A 13,398-nucleotide genomic window follows, 5' to 3' on the forward strand; every position below is an offset into this window, starting at 1 on the left:
TTTTCCTCCACATGTGCAACCACATGCACTGATTATACACTGGAACAGTGGAAAGCACAAATTTACTGTCCTCCTCTCAATATTAAATTTGTACCCACTGCGATTAAATACTCTGCATCGTTTATTTCATGCTTGTGCAGGCTTGTCCCACTTTGTGAAGTGGATTAATATCTTTAAATGATAAGTTACGATGTAATATATCGATGATATTAGACAAAATCTCATGTAGCTGTGTGAGCACAAAAGCTGTCACTGTCATCAACATTCAGCTCCCAATACAGCGGGATTCAATTAGAGGATATGCAGATTAAGCAGCAATTGATCTCAAAGCTTCGTGACTAACAACTGTCAATACGACACCTCTGCAGGGAAATCTGAAGTGTTGTTATGACGGATGATAAATCAGTGCCTCACAACAGAAGCACAGCAGTTTACTAGCTTTAATTGTCTCATTTCACACTTAATAAAACTGCAGATCCACCTGCGACCTCAAAAAAAATCTCTCTCTCTGTACTGACATTCCTATGTTTCCAGGACCGTTCTTCCTTGAGGGTAAGCTTAAAGTGCTAAAAACCGAAACAGCACCAATAATTCATAAAGCCCTACAGTGCAATTCAGGAGAATGAGAGAGAAAAGAATAGACTGAAGAGCAGACCGAGACCATAAATAAACTCGCCTTACAGAGAAACACAGTGAAGCTAGTTCAGTATTTCAGCTTTAACGAATTTTTAATCATTGTGTGTTCTAAGTTTAAAAAATTGAAAACACTTTCTGTTCGCAGGTTCAAATTTCAGGTGTCAAATCTGTCTGGACTAATTAATGGAGAAATTCAGTTGCTAAAATAGTGAGCCAGCTACAGATGCTGCAGCACTTCTGTACATCACTGCATCCTTTGAGGATTCTGCAGCAGTCTACAATCCTCCCTGCCACTGCACTGAATACAGCATTAATTAAAAAACTGCAAGTATGTGCGGCACAAAGCTCACAGTGAGCCTTATTACTGGAGTGTCGAGAGAGAAAAAGTAAAACTACCCTAAGCACCTCACAACTATTTTTCTATACCATGAAAATAATAATTAAAACAACAGTGGTGCGCTGTGTGTGAAACCCATCAACTGCCTCGTTGACAAATCATTATTCAGCCCACTTTTTTAACGATTCAGCTCAGATGATGACACTTTAGTCTGTTATGAAGACTCCTGGAGGCAAATGTGTGACTTATCACACTTGACAAAATGAGTTTGTTTATTTTAAAAGACAAAATCTAGTTGCTTACTTATCAGTGTTTTTCACACCTCTTTTTTCCCCTGATGACAAATCAGAGCTACACTGAAAAACTGGATTCTAACACCATTGATTAAATCCTCATCCACATCTCTGAGCTCAGTGTGCAGCAGCATTAGAAAGTGACCTCAGCACACGGCTGCTGAGTACAAGCTGTCAGTATCTACTTCATGTTTTTGTATTCATACAATTGTTTTATTGCTTAAAAGAGCTGTAATTCCTCATTACAACAGCGTGGAGGAATAAGAGTGTAGTGGGTTGGTAGCCAGCCCTCATTATGTGGTAAATCCGCAGTGCTCGGAGCGTATCATGGCAGCCCACTCAGTGCTGATTGGTAGGAGGCACTTTCCTCTCGGGTGCACGACTCAGTGAATTCATGAAGACGAGAACCAAGCGGAGCTCAGCTGCAAATTGAAGATAGCTACCACAAACATGAGTTCTCTCCTCTCGCTTTATCTTCCGTCTTTCTACAAAGAGTGAAAAATAAAAGCTTTGTGTGAGCGCTGGAGGGCGGCGGGTGGAGGAGGAGACGACTCGAGGCTTCACAGAAAGCATTTAATATAAACACTTCACTTACTGCAATGGAGATTACATCTATTTTCATTATGATGTCACACCACTGTTGTGTTTTCAGCCACTGTGTTCCACTAATTCACACAGTAATCGCCTGAGGACACACAACTTGAAGAAATAAACAACCACGCACCCTCTTTTTCCATTTTCTACACTTTCTTCACAACAGCCACAAAAAAAAAAAAACATCTTTCAAGGGCTCCTTCATAATTCACAATTTTTTTCTGTATCTGAATATCTCCACACGAGGCGGGAGGCACCCCAGACAACCTCTGCTCATGTTGTATCATTAATCCTGCTCTTATGTAACACTTTCACCGTCCTCCTGAGGAAACTGATCAGAGTTCATCGATACTCTGCAGTGCATGCATTAATCTCTCGCCCCTTTTTACATTCCACTAAATGGAGTTGCAGCGCATGAATAAAAAATTAAGAGCAACAACATTTTTTCTATTTGTCAGCACTGTTTTTTCAAGCAGAGCTCAACGCCCTGTGTTTTCCCATGAGATGATTCAGGCAGGGTTCTTTGAAGTAAAGAGTTGATTTAAATGTAACACTCTAACACATTAATCAAATCTAACAGTGATATGTTTGCAGGGGGGAATATATTAAAATCACATTAGGTACAAGTCTTCAGTGTATTTGTACCATTTGGAGTTTAAAAAATTGATTTTCTACTGAGGCCACAGTGACTGCATAGCATGATTACTGCAGTCTTGCTGAGGATATATTATTAGATATCACTGAGATGAGCACTGCATGGAGTTCATCCTGTCAAATCCAATCACATCCCGAAACTAAAAAGATGCAGCTGCACTTAACCTTTGTTATTTATATCCTTCCTTCTTGGATCTCTCAAAGATGGCAGTAAACAGAAAGAGCCACACGAGTCAGATAAATCCCCTCAGAGCCAAAACAGGTCACCCGTCTGAACAGGGTCATCAGACTTGTTCCCTTTTTTTTTTAATGTGTCACTGCTGTGTCTAATTTTAATGTGCAACAACTCCTTCAAAGAGATTTTTAATTAAGTTATAATTTGCCGTATAATCTAATTAGATGCATATTTTGCTTACTCACCATTTTTGTCTGCCCGGCGGAATATCTGCAATAAGAGGAGAGGATCATGTTAAAGTTTTTTCAGCTTTGCAGACAGGCACAAATGACAAAGGCAGTGGAACAAAATAAATACATGTGTCAACAATATTTGAAGTTATGAGCAATTAAGGGAAAGAACACTGTGAGGAAATCCATCTGTATTAGACTTTTTCAGGCATATTCTTTTTTCTTCATGCACAGGAGAACATTCAGGAGGAGCTGTAATTTCCACATTTCAATAACAATAGAGACATCTCAGGAAATGAAATGCTAACATTATGTGCACCCGTGTGGAGCTTTGAAATAATAGCTTTTATGATTTTTTTTTCCTCTCAGGGCATCGAGAACGATCATGCTGCTTTAAGATGTGTCACCGGTTTTCTGCAAAACCTACAACCAGGAAGAAACAGTCCTTTGTGTTCACTGATTGATGCTGCGAACACGGTTATAAAATCATCACTGATATCTTCAGCCTCATCGCAGCGTAACACCGAGCCTGTGAGAAGTCAGATCCGTTGGTGTAGTGTGAGTTTTTTTGAGTGAGATCAGGGTGGCACCTCTTTCATTTCAGAGTGGTTTTTTTTTTTTATTTATTTCCTGCCCAATCATCTTGTGTGGACCAATGGAGTCCAGCAGCTAGTTGATTAACTGTGGTGAGCAGTGCAATCACATCCAGCTGTCACCTTTCAAGCACATTAGGGTGTGAAGGTCTGGACATGCTCTGCACACATCACCTCCTCTATTCAAGACACAGCCACTGAGCCTCACAGAAATCTATACGAGACTGGATGGTATTGAACGTACAGAATAATGAAGACTGCACTGAACATCTTGGAAACCTGGAAAACGCTAGGCCTTTATGTAGGGATGTTCCCAACAAATAATTTCCCTGATGTTTAAAGAGAAGTTAAAACTAGTTGACTTGTGTAAATATATGAAAACACTCAAAAAACAGTCAAATATCAGAATTAAAAAAAAATCTAAGGGTAAGCATTGTCTGAAAAAATACTGTGTATATTATAAGAGTCATTCACTTTGTACTGTATAATTAGCCACAGTGAACCATCAAGTCTGCTCTTGTCCATATAAAAGTTACACTATTATTGTATGTTAATGCATTATTTTTCGATTTCAGAAAGTCTTCACTGCCTTGCCTCAAAACAATAAAGTGAAACGGGCAAAAGCTAATGCAGATGTGATGTTTACTATGAAGGATTGCACACCTCAAGATAGATTCAAGAGTCAGCTAGAGGACTTTGATGTGATCCAGACATGAATGGAAACCAGTGGCTGTAAACAGGGAAGTAGATTCAAGCTGGAGCCAGACTGATTCTTGAATCTGAGGCTAATACAAATACCAATTATCAGCCAAAACACTTGTTTTTTTAACAAACACCCATTACATAAACAAGTATTTTTTCTAAAGCTCCCTTTACAATTGTTTCATAAATGGTTATGACCAAGATAAGTGCTGTGGTGTTGTCACAATGTCACTGGAATTTTTTAATTTCATACAACACAAAAATGTCAATATTTGATATTGTTACTGATACCATGGGGGAAATTGGCATTGAGACCATGTAATTAATTTCTTTTATGGAAAAATAAAGACATGAAAACAACACCTTCTCTGTTCTGGTTTAGTAGCAGATAACAGCAGAATGACTGTGGTAAACATTAATGATAAAAGAGAGCAAGAAAGCCTGGCTGGCATCAGTGCATCAATACTGCAGAAAATTAGTCATAAAACATTATAATATTCCGTATCGATATGTATCAATAAATCGCTATATTTGACAACACTGGTGTGCTGAAGAGAACTTTACAGCCCAAACTAAACTTCATACAAACACTAACAGAAAATAAAAAGTTAATCTTAAAGGCAAACCTAGCTGTTATCTATGAATATCTCAAATATATAAAACAATAAAAACAATAAATGCAGTAGTAAGTGGTCTGTATATTATGAATCACTAAAAACAAATTATGGATAGTTAGAAAAGTATGCAGCCTTGAAACTGACTCAAAGCAATAAAAGCTTATCAGAGTAGTCAGAAATAAAATTTTATACATCAATAAAAAATACAGTTAGTGCTATTAGTACAGAAAAAATACCAACTAAAGGAAAAGTATAAAGCTTTATATTAAAGTATTGATGTTCTCAGTCACATTTTGGACTCCTCTGATAATCTTTTAATGCCCTCTGTCAGGTCTTAGGACTCCATAAAATAGCCTGTCACCACATAAACTATTAATACCTTTCAGCTGCAGGAAAGCTTTTCAAGCTGCTATGTCGACTTAGTTGTATAAAGGATTCTAAATGAATGCACTAGACCGTGAAAAACAAATTGTATCACCCTTTAACACCTCCGGACTGACATGCAGTCATGATGACTAGTTCTGGATGCAGGTAATGGTGTAAAACCTGGAGGCTGCGCCATCACTGTCAAATACCCCCAAACTGTAAAAGTGCTGATGCAAGCATTTGTCGAAGACACCTCAGAGGAAGCCAACCGGGAGCTGCTCCATAAAATCTGGGAAACAAATTGAGAGCAATAAGCGTCGGCTCAGGAGAAACCTGAGAAGGAGATTTACTGGCCTCCATTCCTCCTTTGTGCTGTTAAGTGGGAGGTTGGGGGAGTCGATGGAGCCAATGAAGATCTACCAGAAGTAGTATTAGCCACATGGATGCTGCTCGTGATCGTAATTTCTATCTCAGCCAGTCCCGTGGGCTTGTTGATATATCACACCGACTCCTATTGAACACAATAAAACTACAGTAGGAGTAACTGACACCCTCTGAACATCTACAGCATCTCGATTATGTATGAAAAGCACCACAGTGCTTCCCATCAGCCGCTCAGGATAACTGTTATCTCAAAAAGAGCAGCACAATACTTCTCAAAGACGTAAAGGCTAACAGCCTTCACACAACTGTGAGTCGGTTAAATCAAACAATAAGTCCTTCAGCTTGTCTAATTATATATATAGACAAATAGCTTGTTTTTGAGACACGGAGACAGAAAACACTGACAGCCTCCTCAAGCTAAGAAAGCTGTGATGAGTCTGTGTAGAGGGAGGAAAGCACAAGTGAGGCTCAATTTCCTGTAAATTCCTGATATGATATGAGAGTGAGCACCAGCATGGCTTAGGTACAAGCCCCAACCTCCGGGGGAGACGAGTGAGACCAATGCGGAAGTGCCAAAAACTGCAGTTCACTGACTGTCCACTTGAGGCTGGCTCCGGAAGTGAGTCAATTCCCATAGACCCCCATGTTAAAATGCCCAACTTTAGAGCAGAAATAAACATGTTTACAGCCTGGTACAAAAAATGGTTTTGGTCTCTATAGTTAATTTCCCCTTTCATGGCAACTGTGGGGGGGGGGGGGTGATGTTTTTCTAACTCTTCCGTTTAAATGTTATTAAGTTTTGAAATTGCGCATAATTAAGGGCGTGGTCACTTTGAGTGACAGGTCGCACCATCACGGGTGGCTAACTAGCATGCTAACTAGCCGCTGGCTTCGCTGCGCGGAGCTCGGCGGAGCTGAGCTCAGACTCGGCCGTCTGCTCGGCGTCATCTCAGCCAATTCGTGCCCATGTTCAAGGCATTGAACCTGTCCTCTCAGCCGTGTTTGTGCCTTTTGGATATTTTTTCAGGCAAATATTGGAGTAATATGGCTTGCTGTTCGATTAATTATACCAACAGACCGTCCAAGAAGTCTGTGCTCCAGGTTTTTCGGTAAGTGAAATTCGGAAATTCTAGTATTATTTTATTTATGTTTATATGTTAATTAGCGGGTATCGGTGTCTGCGGTCACTACGGTCACCACCTAGCTTATCAGCAGCGTGTATCGGTGTCTGCGGTCACCACCTAGCTTGTCAGCTTATTATTATATTATTAAGCCTTTATTTAATACATGTAAAATCACATTGATACCGGAGGTCTCATTTTCAAGTGCGACCTGTATCACAGCAGCAACATCCACATCAAGTTACAGAGCCACAGACAATATGATACAACACAAGCTTAGCTCGTTAACTAGCTAACCAGCCAGCTAACGGTTAGCCTTCGAGCAAGACGCCAGTCCGGGGATGCATCGACGTCAGAGCCTGACAGAGAAGTGTTAGGATTTAGGCATTTAGGGAGAGAATATTTTGAACAAAAGGCTGAGGCTGTGTGAGGTTTGAAAATAAAGGTCCACCACGTTAGTTAGCTAACGTGATGCAATGTTAACGTTGTCATATGAGCAGTGTAACGTTAACGTAACATTAAGGCTATACTTGTGTAACGTTATGTAAATTAAAAAGTGGCGAACTGTGTGAAATTACAATAAGGTGTGTAACGTAATTAAAAAAAAACTAATGTGACATTTGACTGTCACATATAAAATATTAATAAGATTAGTGTATGATATAGGCCTGTAGGCATGTAGTTACACAACAATAGATAATGCACAGACAGGATATGGGGACTGTGATGGCCACCACCTTTTTGTTTTGCTAAAATAAATTGATTATGATCTGTTGAACACTGAAGTAATTTAAGTTGTACTGTTTGCATGTAAAGGTGTCTGTGAAGTAGGTAGCTAACACATATATTACTTTTAATATCTATTTGTCTGTGTAAAGTTTTCCTCTAGGTGACCCAGACAGACTGGACCAGTGGACACTCAACACGAGGAGACAGAACTGGACTCCGAACAAGACTTCCCATCTGTGCAGTGAACACTGAGAGTCATCACTTCAGCACTGACTCCAGGATAAAGACACCTTTTTTCATACAGTACCTCACAAAGAGTCAAGAAACTTATTAGTTTATGATGAATGATGACTTATTGTGCATAATACATTTAAATGCATTACATAAATTACTAATTGTCATACATTACTAAGTACTCGATTAGGGCACAGCTTGCTCTGTACAATTACTGATAAGGTGAAATTACTGACACACCAGTGCAGTTTAGTGTTCCCCTGATGCAAAAGGCCAAATGAAGATTTTATCAATCAAGGAACATGACATGTATTTACCAACTTTAACATTTTAGTGGCTTTTATGCAAAGACCCTTTATCAAAGTGAGAATTACTACCTTTTTACCCACACACAGTCTGTGTAGAACCAATGGAATAAAATGTTCTCATAATGAGACAGCTGAACATAGCATGATTCCACAGTGGCAGTGAGCTTTGAGAACAGTTCAGTTTCCTTTTGATAGCAACAATTATTTTAATGTGGATGAATTGCATACTGTACATTCATACTCCATTTGTCTTGGTAGTACACTGTTAAATTTAAAATCACATTCAAATATAAAGTCAAATATCTACAGAACTTAAACACAAAACTATTTTATGAATGACAGCCACTTACTCAGCAATAAGATCATTTTGGTGGTGAGTGGGCTTTTAACCAAGACAGGCTGTAGTCAATGTTTTCTACCTGTGTTTTTAACCTGTCATCTTTCTCTCATGTAGGACACTTGTGGAAAGTTACAACGCCTTGACCAATGTGATGTTTACTCCACAGTAAAGAGGTTGTTTCACAAGAAATTAAGATTTTGCAAATTATGACACTGGGTCCTAATTCATAGGTTTTATAATTACTGTTATAAATCTTTTCATTTATTTCATGTGTACTTTTTGTAACCTTTTAATATGGATGTTTTCATAAATGCAAGCTTTGACTTAATTTTGTTAAACTGTTTGTGTAATTTTTATAACTTTTGTTTATATAAAATGGATCAGACAAAATTTACTTTAGAGTAAAAGCTAATTTTTTTAAAGCTGTCATTCATCAGTTTCCTGTGATGACTGGAAATATAGTGATGATTTAAACCATTAACAAAATATAATAGTTATTAATGGTATCTTAATGTTTTCATTTATGGCTTAACATTTACCCAAGTTTGCATTTATCTTAGCAGAATGTAAAAAAAAATGAAAAGCTGATGTTATGTGCTGGTTTTGTTTGAACATTTCTTTAAGACAAATGAAGAAAATTTCACTAAGAAACAATTCTCCTTTTGTGAAAAACAAGGAAATATCTGCACACTGAATAGTTTTAAGTCCCGTAGGAGGTATTATTTATTTGTGACGTTGTGACATATGAGAAGGTTCTGTGGGTATTGCTTGGTATTGAGGCTTATATAGTGAGGCTAAAAAAACAACAACACATAACTGGCTGATTATCTTTCTGTTTGCCTCACTATAAAAACGTCACAATACCTTTGCCTGAGGAAGACCCTCTCAGAGTTGGCAACATAGCAACAAGTGATACCTCCTTGGGGGCTTCAAAACTATTGTGTCCAGCTAATTCTTTGTTTTTCACTTTGAGCCCTTTTATCCAGTCTCATTCTAATGTGTTAAAACTAGACTTCTAACAGAGCAGCAAACAAAAACTCTTCTCAGGCTCTGCTGCTGGGTATAAGGTGCTTAGTTATCTTCAAGTACAAAGTTAAAATAATCAGGCCCACACAGAAATGGACTGCTTATTTTTTTGTCAGTGACAATGTTAAACATTAATGCTTAATGTTTTATCTGTAGTGTATGCTTTGTTTGTCCTTGACAAATTGACAGTCAGATTTCATTGTGAAATACAACATTCAGTCAGTAACAAAGACAAAAGGAGTGCAAATATAAATAGAATTTATTGAAACTTTAAACAAGTTATAGATGAACATCAAAAACTCAACATTAGCCTTGACAGCCTGGGCTATGTTCAGGCCTAACAAAATGTGTCCTAAAGGCCAAATTCAAAAGCAGTAACACTGCCAACTGTAAGCAGTTTACTGCGTTTGGAGGTGGTCTTTAAGACAATTAACTAATTTACTTAAAAACATATAATTTCTCCTAGGTGTGAGATGAATATGTCTGATGTGAGGGTGCTCAATTATGGCACCATTTAAACTATGAACAAATGTAGCCATAACACTGTAAACACATTTCCTGGCCTTATCAATCTTTGCTGGATTGCCACCAGCCTCCCACCTGCACCTTTGGGCCAATGAAGAAAATATTATCTTAATGCCAGGATGCTGGAGGTGAAGCTGGTGCAGGTCCTCCTTCATCATGCTGACCAGCTTGACACTGCTGACCTTCCCCATGTCATTGCCGCCACAGTGGATGATGAGGACATCTGGTGCTGCTCTTCCTCGCAGGGAGTGGGAAAAGAAGGAGAGAAGGCCTCTCCACTGCAGTCCACCCCAACCTAACCAGCAGACACGGACGCCCAGCATGCTGAGGGTGATTCCCAAGGTCTCTGCAGCTCTCTGGACACCACGCCGGACATAGCTGTCACCAATGCTCCACACTGTGCATATGAAAGTAAAATGAGTGTAATAAATGCTTGAGGTAATTAAAAACAGAAAGTTAACTATAAAGGGTGAATCACTTCTTTTTGTTGACAATACTATTACGTCACATCTGTAGGATAAAATAAAACAGGGAGCAACACCTCAAAATGTAGATGACAGTCTTTTAAATGCTTTCTTTCTGTCCTTGGAAGACAATGTAATATTAGCTGTCTAAAGTCAAGTAGCCAAAACTGGTACTTAGAGTTTCTGCTGTGTGTAGCAGGCGTGGTGGAGACGTAACGTTAACAAGTGGCCATGACCTCAACACTGGTGATGTACTGAAAGAAATTAACATCTTGTAACAACTATAACACTGCCTTTCTTTCACAATTTCTACATTTCTTTATCATGTTCTAGATGATAATCTCGCAATGCACTGTTGATAACAGTAACGTTAACGTTACAGATACATTTCAGTCCCCTTCGACTTTTATCAATGTCACGTTACCATAATTAACGTTAGTTAACGTTCTATATTTAAAAATGTTGAAGCATTTTTTTAAGATTGTGTAATCTGAATAACAGCTGAATCATTGTTTCAAGATTTGTTGTATAACGTTAGTTTCAGGTAGACTCAACTTACCTCAAGTTTCGTGAAGGAGCTGGCACCAAGCGGCACCAAGCCGACACCACAGGGCTTGCCAAAGTAGCGTAGCTTGTTAGCCTCGTAGCTTCTTAGCCTAGCTTGTTAGCCTTAGCTAACTTAGTAGCGTCGAGCGAGGTGGGCGTGTTTAGGCAACCAGGCTTCCTTTGGCCCGCCTCTTTGCCCATTTTTGATTGTCCGGGAGTTGGGCGGAGTCAGGCACTGCCAAGATGGCGACGCCCAGAGCCGAGTATTTTGAGCTTCAAATCCACTCTTCAGAAACGGATGGGTGACGTCACGGTGACTACGTCCATTATTTATACAGTCTATGCGTAGGTATTAAAAAAAAAGATACTTTGCAGATTTACAGCCAGCTTTGTATCCTGATGATGTGGGTAATATGTGCAAAGGAACTGTGATAAACTACCCTCCATCTTACCAGCACCCACATCACCCTGCTTATCTCTCAACTAACCTTGCAGACAGATTGTGATGTTACTTACGCATTTTCGTAGCTAACAAGTTACACAACACACCGCCACTGACACAAGAAACTCAGACCAAACTCAGATTAAATGGCAAAACAAATCAATGCTGATCGAATATAAACCATTATTCTGTTATTGTATTGCCTATTTCACTCCTAAAATATTTTAAGACACATTTTAGTGCACCTTTTTGACTGTAATAGCTACAAGAATTTGTGAAAGTTAAGCGGGCGCCATATTGTTTTTGTATGGTAAAAATGGAGGCTAAAACACCGACCTCAAGCTGTAAATCTAAGCAGCGCTGCTAAAATATGAACCACAATTACGTTACTGCTATTTCACACGTAAAAATAGTTTCAGAAACATATTCAAGCTCACTGTTTCAGCTGTAAATGTTGTTACCAGCCAGCTGCCATTTTGTTTATTCCTCTTCTTTCTTTTTTCCGTGATACGTCACTCACCAGCGGGTGTGTTGGTGTGGCGCAATGCATTCTGGTAGTTGTAGGTTTTCTACATTTTGACGAAAAGCAAATGCCACAGCGCCTTTTCTCTGTTTTCTCTGGTCATATAGCACCAATTTGTGTCTTTCTACTGCACAGACAGCCTACTTTTTATTTCCAACAGTGAAATACTTCTTCAACGAGATAAAGGAACAAATGAGGAAAGACAACAGTGCATGTGAATGATGTTGGATAAGTTACCCTCTAGTGATCACACCTTTAACTTCTGCAGCTGTTAAAGAATAAATGACCATCCATTAGCTACTGTAATAGGTTCAGAGAGGAAATGTGAGGCAGCCTTGGGCTGGAGAGAATGGATGCTAACTGCATTTAAACCAAATGCGTTCTTGCTGCAGTCTAATGTTCCCCTCATTGACCAATAATCTGCCTGGAGGAAACTGGGGAATTTTATTTACAGCCAGCTGTCAGGAAGTCTAAGGCTGGGAAATGATGCTTCTAATACACTGTCTTGTGTTTGTGCCCTCAGTAAACCAGAGGCAGGGCAGCCATAAACATCAAGCAATGATTCTAAATACACTGTGATACTGCACTGCATTAGTAGTGCTGTTTTTTATGTGGAGGGATCACCTGTTATTTTTTTTTATATCATAGCAAAAAGCAGAGTTAGAAAACATTCATGTGCATGTAAATCCAACCCTCTTTCAACCGTGCAATCAAAACCCTGATTAAATTATTCAACATTTAACATCTATTTTTGTGTGTTTGATTGGAGCTGTGTGGGGGGAAGGCTGCTCATTAAAAATTCATACCATATCATGTTTAATATAGACACTATGCAAGCTACAACCAATGTCATGAGCCTCATTGTGATATAAAACAAGTAAAACAACTACATGAAAACATTGCAAAGCTCTGCAGGTTAAATGAAATGAATGAATGAATCAAAGCAGCTGTATGTCAGATGACTGTGTTGTGGCATCTGTTTTGTCATTCACGCACTAATGGGCACGCACTCACCTTTCTTACATAATGCTGCACATCAAGCCCGATGTGAATGGGAGGCTTACAATGTGAACCATTCATAAAGAGCAGGATGACGGTGTGTTACTCATATTGCGCCTCTGAAACACGACCCTCTGAGAGGTGGTCGTGAGCAAAACATATCATGGACATATTTCTAAAGGATTTCTATTAATGACAGATGACAAGAGGGTGAATCTTGAAGGCACTTAAACGTCACAAAACCACTGTATACTCACATCATGAAAGAGAGAGATGGCTTGATTTTGGTTGTGTTCAAGCTCCTGCTGTTTCCTCAAGTATTCGTGCTTTGCAGACTGAAGACACATGGTGATCATCTCCGTACAGGCCAGCATCTTGCCGCTTTCGATGCGATTTCCTTTTTAAAATCAAAATATTGTCCTGTCCCTGTGTGTTTTTTGGGAGGGGTTGTCCTTGTCAGGCTGGATGGTGGATGATGATGTTGCTCCTGTGATCCAGTAGGGATGAGATGGACCCAGCCTGCTGCCCTCTGCCTGCTGCCCGCCGAATGCACGTCGACA

At 39.2% G+C, this 13,398-nt stretch overlaps 1 protein-coding gene across 1 annotated transcript in view; it reads right to left on the reverse strand.

Moving 5' to 3' along the window:
- Nucleotides 1-13,368, reverse strand: part of LOC117258889 (N-terminal EF-hand calcium-binding protein 1-like) — a 34,010-nt gene extending 20,642 nt beyond the window's left edge. Inside the window, exons 1-2 of the mRNA XM_033630107.2 lie at nucleotides 13,096-13,368; nucleotides 2,935-2,959 (exon numbers count right to left, since the gene is read on the reverse strand). Coding sequence (XP_033485998.1) covers nucleotides 2,935-2,959; nucleotides 13,096-13,212 — 142 coding nt within the window. The 5' untranslated portion in view covers nucleotides 13,213-13,368. The remainder of the gene's footprint in view (nucleotides 1-2,934; nucleotides 2,960-13,095) is intronic.
- Between the last annotated feature and the right edge of the window lie 30 nt (nucleotides 13,369-13,398).

This window comes from Epinephelus lanceolatus, chromosome 8, assembly GCF_041903045.1.
Source record: "Epinephelus lanceolatus isolate andai-2023 chromosome 8, ASM4190304v1, whole genome shotgun sequence".
Classification (NCBI taxonomy): Eukaryota; Metazoa; Chordata; class Actinopteri; order Perciformes; family Serranidae; genus Epinephelus; species Epinephelus lanceolatus.